Source organism: Strix uralensis, chromosome 21 (assembly GCF_047716275.1).
Source record: "Strix uralensis isolate ZFMK-TIS-50842 chromosome 21, bStrUra1, whole genome shotgun sequence".
Taxonomy (NCBI): Eukaryota; Metazoa; Chordata; class Aves; order Strigiformes; family Strigidae; genus Strix; species Strix uralensis.
The window spans coordinates 6,109,065-6,126,598 of record NC_133992.1 but is presented as its reverse complement, the minus strand read 5'-3'; the positions used below and the strand labels follow the sequence as shown (position 1 = coordinate 6,126,598).

The following is a 17,534-nucleotide window of genomic DNA, read 5'->3' as shown; positions in this document are numbered from 1 at the left end:
AGGAATTTCGGGCAAAAGTAAATGGGTAGTCAGAAGGGTTTAAATGCTGTGGAGTCATCTCAGCTAAGGGGACCTGACCACTAGCTCTGCAGCAAGGTAGGCAATGGCAATGCTGGGCAAATGAACCTGCCACTTGTGGACACAAGAGGAAAAATGATATTGTTATTATGTTGTTGGCTGCCACCTTTCAGCTTGAATACTGCCATCACAGGGTTTTATAAAAATATCAAACAAGTATATTCTAATTGAGGTAGTTGGGGTTCATCTTGTCCCTTGTTTTGTATTAGTCCTAATCTCTCTTTTCTTCACATTTACATCTGTGGCCTAACTAGACCCCTCTGATGGTGGTCCTAATCTAAATAGCTTAAGTATTCTCAATATAGCCTGATAAAGTGTGACACATCAGTGCTAAACTGGGCAATCCCACAAGCACAATAAATAAAATCAGTAAGGATTAGGAGCCTGCCTTGGAGACAGGTGTGGGAATTTAACTGCTGCTTTGACCATGGGCTCTTGGTGTTTCTCCCACAGCATGCTCTAAACTCGCAGCTCCACCACTCTCCAAACTGCACCGATGATGCCGGCTCCTGCACCTCCTGCACATCCCAGCAGAGCTACAGACCCTTCTTTGCACCTTTTGGATGGCTTGGGGTGCACAGTTCCCCTCCGAACACTCCATGTAGCACTCTCACAACACTCTCGTCGAGGACACTGCTGAGGGGTGTGTGAGATGGCTCTGCAGCCTGGCTGCCAGCACACACCATGGCCTTGTAACCACAGGCACGAGGATGTTGTGAACGGTCACGCTGCCCTGGGGAACACGGGAGTGGATTCGATGTCTCGGTGCACAAGTGAGCAGTGAAGAGTGGGGAAGTGTGCGCATTGGAGATCTGTGCCGATGCTCCTGCACTCATGCACAAGCTGGTTATGGGTTTCCCTGTACAACTCCAGGGTTCACCCTGCTATCCCAGCCTGCGGATCTGCACCCTCTTCTGCAGGAGATGGCTTGGAGTCAGGTCTGACCAGCTCCCTTCATCACTAACCGGCTGTCCTTTGGGTCCTGGATCGCCGGGGCTCCCTGGAAGGCCCGTTCCTCCTGATGATCCTCGCTTCCCTGTTTGGCCAGTCTGTCCAGGCAATCCTCTTTCACCCTAAAAATAACAGAATTCAAATAATTCCAAAGGACAGGAGCTAAATATAACAACCCTCAGTCGAAATAGCCATAGATGGAAAGCTGGAAAAGTGGCTCATTGGGATAAGGAATGTGGTTTCATGGGGAGATGCCTCAGGTCTGCTAAGGTGGCTTGGATGTGTGTGAGACCAACGATGGGCATGGCTGCGTTCCCTCCTGAGCTTCACGCAGAGCAGGAGCTTCAGCAGAGCTCTACTGCCTGCACGGGGGCTAAGGACAGCAAGGGGGTGAAACATCTTCTGTTTGCACTTCCATACGTGGTCTGTGCTGCCCTGCGGTTTCTCATAATCTCTTCCCCCCAGCAGGCTAGCAACTGATGATTAATCCATCTAAAATGTTGACGATGTGGCAAGACTTCAGCTGGAGACTTCAATCCAGAGGCTGAAAAGCCATCACCAACTCCAGCATCACCAACTCCAGCACCACCAACTTTTCCCCAGCACGAACTACACAACTTAAGGACAAGAGAGGGGATTCTGAGACCCAGCACAACACTTTGCTCCCCACCTCTTCCCCTTGCCAAGTGCCAGGAGCAGCACAAGCCCCAGCTACTCAATCTGGGGCAGACTGGGAGAGAGGAGCAAAGGTGGCGAGAGCCTAGGGCAGTTGAGCACCTGGAAAAGGGGCAACAAATTTCCCTGGAGCCAGGGTATGAGTCTGTCATGATGACACAAGGGTCTTTCAGTCATTTCTTGTAACAGCCTGTTATTCTACCCAAGGCAGCTGGAGGGCAGCAAGTGACAGTTTAAGAGTGATGTGTTATGGGAGGCATAATTTAAATCAGAACTGATAGCTGCTCCAAACCCAGTTGGAGTCTTCCTATTTACAGAGTCTTACAGAACTGCTGTTGGTCCAGTTAAGATCCTGTGGCCAGCCTGGACCACAGCAAGGACCAGGAAGAAACCCCAAGGTCACTCAAGCAGCTTGTCCCTGCTTCCACCCAGAGCAATGTCCAAGCTGATACTGGTTCCAGCTGTTCCAATCCAGTAAATATATGCTAAAAAACAAGCAGCACAAATTTCCCTTCAGTAGTTCAGGCCTCGCAGGGCAGCAGCTAGAGGACACCCGAATTTCCCATGGAGTCATTTATCCTGGACATCCTACATGCAGGCTGTAGCAGTTCCTTTGCAACTTCTCCAAGGCCATGTTTTTTTTGCCAGGTTTCTAATGAAAGAAAGATAAAGTGTTCGTGGTGTGGGTATGTGTATCTGTAGGCTCCTGAACTTTGATGAAGGAGGAAAGGTCTCTGGGACATTCAGCTGCTGTGAACGTCATGAAAATGGATGGATGGATGGATGGATGGATGGATGGATGGATGGATGGATGGATGGATGAGGAGAAAGATCTACTGAGCCTCTAGCTAAGTAGAAGATGGCAGCAGGAGTTAGGACCTTATTAGACCTTGGAGAATCCAATTTCTAGAGACAGGCTCACAGACTGGATTGCTCACAGCAGTATCTTAGGGATTCAGAAACTCACCTTGAATCCTGGTGGTCCCTGTGCCCCGGGGAGTCCTGGTATGCCAGGGTTCCCTCTCTTGCCTGACATGCCTGTCACACCTTCTTCCCCATCATCACCCTGCTCTCCCTAGAAAAGAAACCCAGAAGAGGTTATGAAACAAGATACTCTTTCCACCACTCCACAGCTTCTGGGGGGACGGGGGAGTGGTGTGATTCTGCCCTCAGCAAGCACCATGCTCTGGGCATGGGTGGGTTTGCAGAGGCGTATATAGAAGTTTGTGCATGCAAGTATCTACCAGGCTGGAAACACTGGTTTATTTACAGAGTTGGACATGCAAAGGCAGCTGCTGCCTCTATGTGCATGTGAGATACGATGAGGAGCACACGATCCACTCTGGGTACATGTAGCTGGATGTAGCTGGACTACATCCATTTCTCTTGTGCTGCCTTTTAGTTTTGCAGCTCCTAAGTTGCATTTGCTATTAACGCTCTAAAGTTCCAATTGCAAACTCACCAGCACCCCAGGCACGCCATCCTTCCCAGGCACTCCGTCCACTCCAGGGGCACCCTCTTGACCCTGCCTTCCCACCACTCCTCGAGGACCTGGTAGTCCAAGGATGCCCTAAAATCAAAGAGGTGTCAGTGATGGAGTTCCTGGACAGCATTTGCTGGGGCAGAAAACTGGATTTTTACCTACCGGTGAGCCTCTGCTCCCTGAATTGCCTCGTGCTCCTTGTTTTCCTTTTTGACCCTGCAAGCAAAACAAGAAAGACATCTAAAATTGCAGCAGCTCTAGCACAACTCCACTTCGCAGCCTGGCTTCAGGGTGTGCTTTTGGATAATGGTTGGAAAGAGTTTTATAAAAAGGAGATTTATAAAGTCAGTTGCTCCAACACTGGGGAATGAACTGCTATTTGGTTTTATTACAAGTGATTCTTCGTACGTCTTGAGAGTTCTAGGGCAGGAATGAATAGCTAGAAGGCAAGGACCTACATTTTTCCTAATACAGAGCAGATGAGGACAAATAAAGCAGGATGAACTCGAGGGAGGACTGAGTGCACTGGCAAACATTAGAACAAGATGCTTAAAACCTGCGTCCTCTGTCAGTTCATTGACAGCACAGTGCCGAATCAAGGGCCCAGCAAGTCTTGTGCAGGGCGTTCAGTAAAAGCTTTTCTCTGCAAGGTAGCTCCTTCTATTTTGGAAAGTTAATGTAAACAAAAAGCGTATCTTGTGTCTAAAATTTGCAATGTTTCTTTGTGAACAAAGATGTAAAAGAAATACTCCTGAGGTTTATTAGCTGTAAAAAGGATTAATTTCTGCAGAATGAATGGAAAACTCAGCCTCATCACCTTCACTAGGGCTCTCTTAGCGAGGTCATGTACTAAAGCACTGTTAAATTGAAGCACTCCATTTTCTGTGCATTGTTTCTCCATCTGCAGAGGACCAGGCAGGCCAGCTACATGAAAGAAATACTCCTGGGGGTGCTTTCTCTGCTATTCATTAGACCCAAAGGCAGTTGCAGATTGTCCATCGATGGGTAGAGTTTATTTATCTTATCGCCCAGTACGCTTTTTGCCAAGAACACCTACTGTAGGTTAAACTATCTTCTGGCATTACCCCAGCAGGGTCAGATTAAAAATCCTGACATCTGCCAAAAGGGAGCAGGAATTTGCTGAGTATTGAGGTCACATACTTATGTTTTAGCAAATAAAGTCCCTGATCTGTGAGAATAATTAGCAAGCTGTCATTATAGCCAGATGTAGAGGTAGGAGTAGGTATGAGGTATCCTAATGAACCTTGAAGGACCCATGTGTGCTGTGTTTTCTTGCTCAATAAGGGCAAGAAGTTAGAGGGACTCTTCCAAGAAACATAAGAACTGCATGGATAAATGGACTCCAAATCTGGAAGGTTTCAAGCCAGAAAAATTTACAGTTCAAGTGAAAGAGAGAGACACTTGCCCGGCTCAAACCTCCTTAGGGACAGACAAGCCAGCTGTGGCTGGAGGCACCACAAATGGGGTTATGGGAAAGAGACATGGCAATGACTAAAGACCTGCCCAAGATTCACCCATCATGCTGGAGCTGTAATTGTCTTGATCTTCTCCAGCTTCACAAAGCCAATGAACTGTTGGGCTTAGACACTTAAATACATGTTTACAGCCCTCCCACTAGGTTCTCCAGAGTCTTTCAAGGCATAGACCATAGGCCAGATCACACATGCTGGGGAAAAACATGAGAGTCCTCTTAATTAGACATTTTCTTTAAACTTGGGACACTATAAATCCACCCTGCTGAAACCTACCACATCACCTTTGGATCCCTTTGCTCCTGGCTGGCCTGGTGGTCCAGGATCCCCCTACAAAACATAAGCAAGAAAAATCTGCTTGAAATTCTCTTCTGGCAGTGTGTTGCATGAAGTACAAAGAACAGCAGTTTTTGTGCCCTAACAACACAGACCGTATGGAAACAATTCAGGGGAACAGTCTGTGCTCAGACAGGCCTCCTGGGGAAAAAGGAGCAAGGAACTGTCTCCAGAGAGCATTTAACAGGGTGTCAATTGGAGAAGAAGCAATGCTACCCCCTCACTTGGGTGGTGTTTGTATTCACGGAAATCATTCACTAAATTCCAGATGGCGCCTGGAAAACAGTGCTGAGAAGTGGGCAGGAAGGAGCCTGTTTTGAGAAAGGTACTGCAGGAGCTACGTGCAGAACGAGTAGTTTATACAGCGACTACATCTTTAGTGTTGGTACTACCTCCCTTTTGCATGCTGCAGCCCTTTCCTTGGTTTTGCCTGGATGGCAGATATTAGAGAGCTACCTATGGAGGAGTAAAGCAGAAAGGATACTTCACTACTCTCTTACTGGGCTCTTCCCCATCACACATGTCTCCGTCTTCTGACCATCCAGGGGTTTTTTTTTGGTGTGTATTTGTGTCAGGGGCAATTTCTGGACTAATATCAAAGAAATGGTAAGTAAGGACATACCTGCAGAGCTCTCCTCCTTCAGCTTGTTTCTGAGCCACATGTTTCTAACGGTTCTTTACTAAAGACAATCCAAAGCTCCTGCTTCCATCTGAAACACTGACATCTGAGGGCCTTCCACTCCTCACAATAAGCTACATCCACTGGGGAATGTGGCAGCTCTACCCGTTTCTAGGCCATATGACAGAGCACTACGATTTTACCCCAAAATAGAATCTGTTGTTCTTCCCAGCAGTTTTACAAAGAATGAAAATTGATTCAACTTGATTTTCCAATACAAACTACATTTAATGTGGTGCTGCACTCACAGTTGCAATAGTCACATATACAAATTAGATGCTGCCGTATATAGCAAGGGAATAAAAAGTCCTTCCCTTAAATTTGGATTTAATTTAGTCTCATAAATGCACTGGTTTGAGAGGAAACACCATGCAGGCAGAATAATATGGTCTTGCCTCACATGGGACCAAACGCATCATTTCCAAGCAGACCTTTCCACTGTCATTGTTGTCTCCCACTGCCCATCTCCTAAGATTTCTAGTCCCTCTTGGATTGTTCTGAAGAGACAGTTTTGGAGACAGGCTTCTGGGAATGCCCCCTGTTTTGTCACCCATTTATTAGTCTCAACATGTGACTCAGAATGCCCATTCTACAGGCCTGACTTATGGAAACGCACACGTCGCGTTTCACAGCTCACCACACACCCCTTGCTGCAGCCCCTCCCACCTTCCTTCCTTTTTGCATCTGTTTTTCACATGCACGTGACATTGGGTAGCTTACAATAAAGCAGCATCTCTTACAGGTAAGCCTTGCTGCCCAGGTTTTCCTCTTTCTCCATCAAGACCTTCTTGACCCTTAAATAGAAAACAGAGAGGGAACGGGTGTTTGTTCTTGGGTACTTCTGTGGCAATGGGAAACAAAAATGGATGTAACACGCTGTATGGGGAAGGAGAAGACACACATATCTGCATTCTGCTAACACAGAAATGTTGAAGCTTGTGGGTAGCGTACATGCTCCCATGGATCTGCACTGGAAAGAAATAGCCAAGAGGAATTGCTAATCACCATCTAACTATTGAAGAAAGCTTTCTGATGCATCCCTAAATACATGCAGCACTAACGTAAGTGAACAGTTGGAGACTGTTCTTCACCGCTGTGCTATACAATAAGGCAGCAGCACTGCTACCACGGTGAATTTAAACTCTGTTGTACGTTACTGGAATGGGTCACTCTGACCAGCTGCTTTTGGATGGAGGTAAGATTTAGTTCACAGAGCCTTTGTAGAGCAACACCAGTCAGCTGGAGGTATCCTGCAAAGAGGGCGTCAGGAGTACAGGGGAAGAATTCATAACCCTGGTTTTGCTTTTGCAAGAAATCGTGGTAAGATTTTGGAAGCTTCCAAACCTCCAAGTTAACAGAGATATTCCCATGAAAGAGTCTACAACCATGGGCACATCAGCCTTGAATTTTCTGCAGCATTGTCAGGATCTCTCTTGAACATATCTTCCCCAGGGTATTTCCTTGATAATCACAAATACCTCTGATGAGATGGTTCTGCTCATTCTCTCAGTCTAGTGTGCTCAGGCAGGTGCAGGGCACTGTGAGATGCTGACCTGCAGCACCTACATTTGCCTTCAGCAAAATTTTTACCACTTTAGGGAAAAGATATCTGAATCACTCCTTGTTTGAAACATCCACGTACAGCGGCTGACAAGGGACAGCAGTGGGTTATGAATCGTGACTACTGGGCAAAGGGTAGACCTTCTGTGGGCTGATGCAGATTGGAAGCACTTCCCCAAGACAAACATTTCTGAATCATGCATTTGGAATAACACTCACAGGATAACCAGGGTCTCCAGGCTCCCCTCGATCACCTCTGTCACCCACAGGGCCCTACAACAACACAACAAAGACTTAAGGTGGATGTAAACAATCTGCCATGCACAATATCTCAATGGCTTGTACATATTCTACAAGTAGGGAAACAACCCAACTAATTCACCTGCAAAAATCAAGCCAGGATTGATTAGAGAAGGGATTTAACATCTTACTCTGTCTCCAGGTGGTCCCTGTGGGCCTTCTACCTTCCCGTCATCACCTTGCTCTCCCTGTGAATAAAAATACTAGTATTAATATAGACAGCAGGTTATACGGCAGATGCTTTTCTACAGACCCAATCCAGTGCTCCCATATCATCGGCTCCTTAAGTCAAAGCCTCTGTTGAATTTAAGTCTAAACATTTTTTTTTGGTTTCGTTTCACAACCTGGAGTACACTGACTCTTCACACAGCTTTCCTGGTGTCTTTAGTGGTTGTTTCTGCCTGGTCTAACCGTCTTCCCTAAGGAACCAGGTGCAAAGGGTTATTTTCAATTCCTAAAACTAAGCAAGAAGCATGTAATTATGACAACATGGGAAATAGTTCTCTGCCTCTGAATTTTATTGCTGACAGCTAAACCAAGCGCTTTAATCAAGCATTTCCCCACCCTCATTGAGCATTGCTTGGGCTGTCATGGGAACAAGGGTGGTCTGGATGGGCTCCCTGGTTGTGTGCCACCATTGTGGGCTTGTCTCACAACTGATGAGGTGAGAGGGTCAGCCCCTTACACACTGGCTGCATGCGCAGCTCCACTCGTTGATGGGATGCTCCGCAGCAAGAGCTCAGAGCTCATGGTTTGGTTGGTAGATACCATCATCTGGATTATTTATAACTGAGGTCTCTCCAAAACACCCAAAGGGATCCTCAAGACTTAACACAGACACTATCTTTTAAAAATTCTGTTGTGTAAGTCACTCGGGGTCATGACGTCCCATTTTCTCTGGAGTCTAGCTCAGGGACGGCTGTTTCTTTGCTCCCCATAGAAAACGGCCACATTCCAGATCCTCCGGTTTTTGGCTACTTCATATCCCTGAGTCTCTGGCACTCTGGCTCCTTAGAATGAACACATCTCAGAGCTCCTTTGACGCTGCAGCTACTGGAGAGAGGAGGTCTTGGGCGGGTTCTGGCACACTGCAGCTGCTGTGTTTGGAGTGTTTGGGGTGCTCCTAGAGCCTTGAACATCCAAATCTCCGTAGCTGGGCAGAGCCATTTTCCACAGACTTCTGCAATTCTCAGTGGTTAAATCAGCCCTTTCTGGTGTATTTACGACTGTCTTTGACTCTCTCTCTGGGCTACTCTCATCTTCTGTTTGAGTTGCAGCTGCCTATAGTAAAGGTGCTTGGGCAATTTCTCAGTGATCTTGCCTCTGGGAGAAGGCATTTGGGGTGCTTTGCTTGTATGGGATGCTTGGTAATGACCCACCTGGAGCAGTGAATAACCCTCAGTGAAAAAACTCAGATAGTAGAGCAAACAGCTTCTTTTCTGTAGGAACTGGATCACATCTTGGAATCAGGGCTGTGTCACTGCTGAGAGAGACATGCTGACCCACACTGACTTCTCTCAGGCTGAGCACCAGTACTGACATTTACAGCTTGGTAGAATGAGGCTCAAGATTTTACAAAACCTCTTGCAGTTAACCTCAACAGGTAGGAAAGTGCTCAGTGCCTCTCTCTCCATTATATACTTGATGACAGTGGCCTCTTCCTTCTCTGTTGCCGCGACGTGTTGGATGAATGCTGCCAGGATTTCATATATACTCACAGGTCATGGTTATACTGTCCTTAGGAGATCGTGTGCTGGGTGGGGAACTCCAGTCTGGAGTTTTGGGGATGTATCATGGTAGAAGAAATATATAGGGAGAAACTGTGCCAGGATGGCTTGAGAATATAGTACTGAGTAATATGGATGGAGAAATTTGGGTGTCAGAGTAGAGAGAAAAGAAAGTAATGTCTAACAGGCTCTGCCAACAGTTTACAGAGCTACTGAACTTGCTGGTTGAAGTCAGCAGTAAAATACCTGGCAACTGGTTTGCTTTCTAGCCACTATCAATGGAATGTAGGCTAGAAGGGAAACAAAGCCACCGTTTCTCAAGTCTTAAGAAAAAAAAAAAAATCCTAGTATATGTGTTACTATGCAGAAGTCTTGGCACCAATTGCTTCTTCCCAAACGGAATGCGAACACCTTGCCATTTGGGAGCTGAAGCGAGTGTGATGAACTCAAAGAAAGCTCATAATTCTGGGGACCCTTGAAGAACATCATGACTCACAGACTTTCTCCCCAAAGCTGAGTTGTGGCTTTGTGTCCCCTTGAGTCTAATTCCCACCTTTTCCTTTGTCTTCTGAGAAAATCCTGTAGCCTGGATCAGCTCTAGGACTGTGGGACTGAGCTCCTCCAGGACTTCCTGATGCCTCAGCTGCTCAAGGGGGAGATGAAAGGTCTGCGCTAATTCTTTGGAAAGTTGCAGTGAAAAAAAGTTAGAGTAAAGGGCAGCAAAGTAAACATGTTGGGATACAAATGGAAAATGCATGGAGAAGAAGGGAAGGCTTGTTGTTGTTGGATCCTGTCCCAAAGTGAGATACACCAGTTTGTAATTTTTAAAAGGATCCCATCTGGACTGCTTTAAGCAGCTGCCAAGTGCAGGCGTCTGCTCTGAGCAAGGCCTCTTTGAGGAGCTGTAAATGTATTAAATGCGGCGGAGTAGCTGGCTGGTATGGCACAAGGGAGATGGATTCCGCAATAATGCCTCTCACCAAGCTGCTTTCTTCTCTGGAAAAGGGAAGACCTTCCCCACCATTATATATCCCCCTTCTTCAGCACAGCTAAGTTTACCACGTTGTTTAAAGCTCACAGAGCAGTCATGGTCCCATTTTAGTTTCTTTTTCATTTCTCAGAATCAGGCTTCCATTTCCATGTTTGCACGCGTGTGTGAGTTACAGATGTTCAGAGGGAAGGAATCTGTCTGTCCTTAGGCTGGGATCCAGGCAACTCTTCAGAGATAAGAGGGAAGGATGGATAAGAAAACTTAGATGCAAGACTTTTGTGGAACACCTGGATGCTGCGGGAAATGGTGCTGGAGGCTCGGCACGCGATGCTGTGCTCTCCTCGTTCAGCTGGAGCTGCTCCCCTGCAAGGTGCCAGCAGACCCGCTGACCTTCCAGGAAGACGTGAGCGAGATCTGGCTGTCAATGGTCATTAACAAATCTGACTGTTCTCAGCAGGATGCGTTCGATGCTTTGGCGTCTTTGTCAGGCTTGGATACTTGCATGTAGAATTCATTTTATCATCAGCATTGCTGTGCTCTGATGTCACAAGATCCGTGTTGTTTCTGAGGGAGTGCCCTTCTAGTGTCCATTTGCAAAAGAATATTTTGTTGGTGAAGGGGAGAGTGCTTCACTGAGTGCTTCAGATTAATAATTTGGAGAACATTTACTCATGAAATAGTGGGAGTTTTCAAGAAGGTGACAACTTTTAATGTTTTAAAATAAGATAAGAGCTGCAATTTAAACAACAGAGATACATATCTGCTCATCTCTTACTCCTTCTGCTGTAAGACCAACGGCTGATCTTGCTTTTGGTAGTCATGACTCACAGCTTTTTGCCAGGATGCTCAAGTTTCAACAGTGGGACTGTGAGAAACCTCTGGCCAGGCTCTCAATTGGCAGTGTGCTTGGTCGTGAGCTCTTGCATTATTATCCTGGGCTGGTTGTGCTTGGTTAACACTTGCCACTTCCTGCACAGCCACTCAGCAGAATACACCTGAGGAGGAATGCTGCTGAAGTCTGGAAGAGCAAGAGGTGCAGCTCGGGAAGTGGATGGGGCAGTGTTAGAAGGGCTGGGGATTGAGAGGACATGCAGCAAGGCAGTGATGGAGATGCGGAGCAGCAGGAGCATCACCAGCTGTTCCTCCACGGATGTGTTTCAGCATCAGGAAATGAGAGAAAAAAGCAGCATGACCATTGTTCATCCCCAAAGCAAAATTTCTGAGGCATGTGAATATCTTAGTGGAACACAACAGGTCACTGTGCCCCACTGACTCCCGGCCACCAGCACAGAGATTCGCTGCTGCACAAGGAGTCTCCAGGTGGAGCACAGAGAGCAGCGTGCTCAGGAGCCTGAGCTGAAAGGACACATTTGAAGCCCCAGTGGAGACAAGTCCTTGGGATCTCTGTTCCACAAACTCCTTTTAGAAGCAATGAAGCTCCTGCTTGCACGCGTACAGCTGCAATCACACCTGTGTGCAGAGGGACAGCCGAAAGCTCTCTCGGTGATGGGGAGCGGAAAATGAGAGAAAAGAGTTCATGCGTGCCTCCTCTTCATGGGGACCCCACGACTGACCAGTCCCAACCACCATCACTTTCCTTCCCACACGGAGGGAGGGAGCATCGCTGCTGCTACTGCAGGCGTGTGAGGGGCTCCAGCGGCCCTGAGCACAGCCAACGCCAGCTGGGAGCGTGGAGCAGCCAGCTCCGCCGACAGGAAACCATTAAAGTGTGAGTCACTTCTCCAGCCTGAACTGGTTATGGCCGTGCTGACTCAGCAAAAGGGGAAAAACACAAGGGGAAAGCTGCGGTGGAAAGAGGGCTCTGACTCAGGCCAGCTGCGGCAAGGGGGCTCGTCGAGGGGTGGGGGGGACGAGCGAGGTAAGGGGGTGGCAGGCGATGAGGAAAATGGAGCAAGGGCAATGGAGAGGAGACCCGTTCTGCCTCGCTTACAACATGCTATCAGCTGGTTTAAGTACAGATAGGCAGCTTGCTGAAGATCAGCTAGTTTGTGCAGGGTGTTATTCTGACTTGATCACAGAAAGCTACTAGTCTGATTTTCTTCGGCTTGGGGATTGAGCAGAATTTCTGCAGATACAGGAAAAACATATTCCCAGAACGCATGCTGGCTGGCTCAGCCACTGGCACAAGGGCACATGGTGTCTGGAAAGCATATGCCAGTGGCACGGGTGTTCTCAGTGCTGATATGCAGCAGTAAAGTTGCAGCAGGAGTTATGTAGGTGGCTGTGCTGTAGAGGAGGCGCCTCTGATTCTGCCGCAGGTAGAGGCAGAGAGCGCAGATGCATGGGTGTCATGGCAGCGGGGCAATCGTCTCTATATCAGCTCAGCTTCCATGCCAATGGAAAATGAGATGGCTAAACTCTGCAAACTTACCTTTTCCCCCTTTGGCCCTGGTGGTCCAATTGGCCCTGGTGGTCCTGCATGTCCCTGTGGAGAGCAGACAGCATGTGAGGAGACAGGAAAGAGCTGTTTGACTGAAGGTCCTCCCTGGTTTCCTGTCAGATCTCTCAAGCCCTGTGTTGTGCATCTCAGCTTCGGAGGAAACATGGGTGATGGCAGAGATGAACCAAATGCATCTGGAGAAGTTGTGATGGTGCAACTGGACACTACAGAAAGAACTAAACTGAACTCAAGATCAGATAAAATCATAGTTTAAGAATGATATTGCATCCTAGAGTAGCAGTTTTGTTGCATTTGAGAACAGATAGAAGCTGGAGGGTGAAAATAAAATCCTTACCTGGTAACCCTTTAAACCAGGTTCCCCTTGAGTACCCATCCTTCCTGGCGCACCCTGGAGAGGCAAGCACAGAAAGCACCATGAGAGTAGCCTGTGGGTATTACCCCATCGGAGGATGCACTGGGCTAAGCAAAGCAAAGCTCAGCACCACATGGGAGTGTGGCCACCCGCTTCCCTGGCCACCGGTGAGCTTTGCTGTGGCCATGTGAAATGCTCTTGCTTGGCTTTAATCTCTTACACATGGACAGGGATGCTAGGAGTCCATTCAATGTCTTTGCCAGCCTGTAGCAATAGGTTCCCCAAATCCTCATTCAGATTTGCTACCAGAAATGGCTGCACAGTGTGTGCTCTTCATCTGCTCCTCTGGATGTCTTTATATCCAAATTAGCTTTGTGCTAGGAAGTTCACCAGCAAGACCATTCTCATGCATGGACCTAACCCTAAACTGTTGGGAGGAAACCTTTTGGTGTGGGTTCTGAGGCCAAGAAAGGAGTTTTCTGGGTTGTGATGAGAGCTGCTTATTGCATCTTTAGCAGACTGAACAAAAGGGTTTAAATCAGATCATCAGATTAAAGGGAATTGTAAACTTTCCATATAATCCCATTTAGCATGGAAGAAAGCCCTTTCCACAAGACAGAGACGTGTTCAGTCCAATAGACTGCTGCTTCCTTGTGAAATAATCCATGGAGGCTTTGCCAAAGAATATGAAGGGAGGATATATGGGGAGGCTATAATTTTTAGTGCAGGAAAACACTATCAACAGAACCATTACTCCATCACTTATTTGCTACTGTTCCGAAACATCACTGTCAGTCCTAGTTCATAAACAACTCCTGCTTTTCACTAAGTTCTACCAAACATAGTGCAAGAAGTTTCCTTACCAGCCTGCAATGCATGAGGAGGTACTTATTACTTACCACTGCTGTCCCAATGCATTTGTCTTATGTGCCTAAAGCAAATTAACTTTCTTTCCTCTCTGCCACACTATTGTTCTCTCTGACAGCCTCACCTTCAGTCCCCAAGTCAAACCCTTTCCCATGCTATATTTCTTCTTACTGCAAGTGTTTTAGATAAGTAGATCAAGAGTGGGTGTAGAAACAGGGCAGAAGTCCAAGTCAGAGTTCCTTATAACAACACAGTTTGACTTGGAAGCAGCTCTTGCCATGAGTGTGCAGTCTCAAAGGAAAAGATCTTAGCAAAAAATAGCTTATCAGCTCACTCCCTTCTCAAGAAAAAGCCCCAATATTTCAGCCCATCTGGGGAGTTGTGAAGAACCGCCACGATACAACGTGAGCTGGATTCACGGGGCACCACACTGTCACCACTACGGAGTCTCTCCTGTGCTGCCCAGAGCAAGCATTAAGCTGTTTTGGTCAATTAAACCCATCTAACATAATTTCACTGTCTGTGCTCTGAAGCCTCTGCTGGGCTTTCTGCTTCATTCAGGCCCGTGCCCACCACTGCTAGTCACATTTCTACGTGTTGTGTTCAACCATTTGCAGAGCTCTTCTCACCATAGGTCCCAGGGTACCTCGGGATCCTTTAGGGCCTTGGTTCCCCTTCGGCCCCTCCTTCCCTGGAGATCCTGTCTCGCCGAGCTGCCCCTGGTAGCCCTTGCTGCCCTGCAGAACAAAAGCACTGACGTTAATGTAGGACAAAACTGCTTCCACAGATAAATATCACAGATGAGCAAAGAAAGGGAGATCCAGAGGAGTAGACGTTATCAACAGGAGATGCTCCTACCTTCTGGCCAGGCTTGCCCTTTTCCCCTTGTTTTCCTGGTTTCCCTTCTGGTCCCTAGGAGAGCAAAACAAGCTGTTGGAATGGGAAAGCAAAGAAGTCCCATCCCAACCAGCCACTCCCGTGCCACTGCCCTGGTATACTCAACCCTGACAGTGTCCTCACCCATGCTATCCTATTCCTACAGGAGCCAACAAGGAGGCTAGGAAGTCATGCGGGTAAGGCCATGATCCACAGGCACTACAGCCAGACTATGGCTGAGTTTGTTCTTGACCTGCTCCAACACATGGAGAAGGAAACCTGTGCCCAGGTGACTATAGGGCAACATGACTGAAACGTGATATTTTTCATCTTCAGATCACATGTCAAAGACAGGTGGGTGATGGAAAACTGCCATCTGATGGATCCATCTGTCCTCAAGGATGCGAAAGAGAGATCTCAGAAGTGCTCCTTGAAGACAGCACCCGCTGAACTGAAAATTGGTACCTACCCACTCACTGCTACAGAAAGGGCTGAAATGTGGAAAACACATTTACCTTGGCCCCCACAAAACATTTCTCCGGTCTGCAGACAGAGCTGCCATCTGTGCACCACTGCTTTGCAAACAGAGTTGTGTCTTTCACCATCTACCATGGCACTGAACTGGATATCAATGCTTTTCATATGGTTTTAGGATACTGGCAGTGGAACCACTGCCTCAACAGCAATTCTCCTTATTTTTTCCTCATAAAAACAGGCAGTGGCTTCGTTTTCTGTCTACCTGCCATGCACAGCTTCCTACCCACAGTACAAACCCTTTCCCTCTATTTGTATTATTACTGCAACACATAGCACATAGAAATCACAATACACCGATCAGGCATCTAGAAATGGAGTGGGATGCAAAGTTTCAGGTGGGAGACACAGCAACGAGAAACAGAAACGCTGGCCTCCTTTGGGCATCTAGCGTGGGTGCCTCACGCCCCTCCTTGCACGCACACGGCAGAAATTAGCTGTGATGAGTGACTAAGTATAGCACACTCTCCTTAGGGAGCCCAGGGAGTTCATTTTTTTTAGTGTTTGACCCTGTTGGCTGCAAGGCAGACAACATATTTTGGATTTGACAGAAGCAAAAGTATTACTGAAGAAAATAACTCATTCTTTTTGGCAATTGTGACAAACATTTCAACAGCATCTACACACCCGCACGGCATCTCTCCCTCTGCTCTCCTGCCTCCCAGCTAAGAAGGTATAATTTTCACCACCGTTGATGTTGCAGTCTCAGCCGAACAAAAGCAACTTATAAAGCTAGCCATATCGGAGGGTTTTCACTCTGATCTGAAACACGGGCCTCATAAGTGCCTGCTCTTAACACAAAGGAGCAATTCAGACTTATTATAGCCCTAAAGAACTGTGCCAGTTCTTCATTTCCCCAAAGGGAATAGCTCCATTTTACCTAAGTCAAACATTTCAAGAGCCCACCCTGCCAACACTGTTAGAGCTTCACAAAAGGACAGGTCCCTGCCGAGGAGTACCCGAGTCCTGTTCTGTTGTCTCTTCCATACTACTCAGGGCTTTTGTTTGTTATTTTTTGCTGCCACTTTCCAAGAGATCACTGTTGGAATTATTTTCCCACAGACGCTGAGCAGCCGCAATACTTGATGAATTGTGGGTGCCAAAGCCTGCACAGCGTCACCCACGTGATTTACACTTTTGACAGGAGTACAGAGAAATCCTCACCAATGAAAGCATCAGCCTGGGAAACGGCCATCCCCACCCAGCTCTGCAGCTAGCTCACCACTGGATCTGGTACCAGGTCCCTCAGCTCCCCCATGTATTGGTCATGATGTGTGTAGCAAAGCAGCAATAATGCTCTCAGACCCTGTTCTGCAGCAATACCGTGATGATTAGTGGCTTGAAAATTTGGAGAATGAATAGTGGAACCACTCGCAAAAGTTTACTGTCAAAATGTGAACAAATAAAGACACAACTGGGGTTTCAGATTAGTTGCAATAGTGTTTTTCCATCAGTCTCCCTGGACTGTGCACTAAGATCTTTTGGAAGCATGGGCAATAGACGCTTCTTGCAAATGGGAGAAAGCCCATTTTAAGCTAAATCTTTTCCTGGCCCCAGTGATGGCCAAGCCCTTGATCTCCTCCAGAAGAGTCATTTTGTACACTCAGATGTGCTCCTGAATTGCTGTGCTATAACAGCTCTTGAAACAAATACTTCCATGTTACTGTTCCATCCCTAGGATGAGGTTGTGTTACACTGTCTGTAAAAAATGCAGACGCCAGTGCATCGATGAGATGTACCCTTTTATCATTGTGCAGGGCAGATGGACCCCGTTCACAGGTCACAAGGATCTCACAGCTACTTCAGGAGAGTTTGAAGTACAGCCTGATTCCCCCCACCTAGACACACCTCCCATGGAAGTAATGGCTGAAACTTGGTTCTACCCTGCACTGGGAAATGTCTTTGCTTTTTGAGAAGATGGGTTCAGGCCTTCAGTCTTCTCATCTGAGAAACAAAATTTCCACACTGCTCCTAAAATCTGCCAGCATTCAAGTTCATGCTTGTACCCACAGTCATGAAGTACAGATACAGGGTTAGAGTCATATGGGAGAGGGAAAAAACCCAAAACATAAACCGAACTTTGACAGTTCAATCCTCGCTCACAAAAATAAACTTGATCCATAGAAGACTGTGCCATCTTCAAACAGGGTCTCAACTTTCTCTGGGTTCCTTCAGCTTGTCTTTCCCTGTTGGTGGAGTCTGAACACAGA

General features: G+C 47.1%; 1 protein-coding gene across 1 annotated transcript in view; it reads right to left on the bottom strand.

Annotated features, from left to right (window-relative positions):
* Window positions 1-17,534, bottom strand: part of COL27A1 (collagen type XXVII alpha 1 chain) — a 152,333-nt gene that overhangs the window by 9,606 nt on the left and 125,193 nt on the right. The window contains exons 38-49 of the mRNA XM_074891182.1: window positions 14,773-14,826; window positions 14,544-14,651; window positions 13,030-13,083; window positions 12,666-12,719; window positions 7,687-7,743; window positions 7,475-7,528; window positions 6,436-6,489; window positions 4,957-5,010; window positions 3,350-3,403; window positions 3,167-3,274; window positions 2,672-2,779; window positions 1,044-1,151 (exon numbers count right to left, since the gene is read on the bottom strand). Coding sequence (XP_074747283.1) covers window positions 1,044-1,151; window positions 2,672-2,779; window positions 3,167-3,274; window positions 3,350-3,403; window positions 4,957-5,010; window positions 6,436-6,489; window positions 7,475-7,528; window positions 7,687-7,743; window positions 12,666-12,719; window positions 13,030-13,083; window positions 14,544-14,651; window positions 14,773-14,826 — 867 coding nt within the window. The remainder of the gene's footprint in view (window positions 1-1,043; window positions 1,152-2,671; window positions 2,780-3,166; window positions 3,275-3,349; window positions 3,404-4,956; window positions 5,011-6,435; window positions 6,490-7,474; window positions 7,529-7,686; window positions 7,744-12,665; window positions 12,720-13,029; window positions 13,084-14,543; window positions 14,652-14,772; window positions 14,827-17,534) is intronic.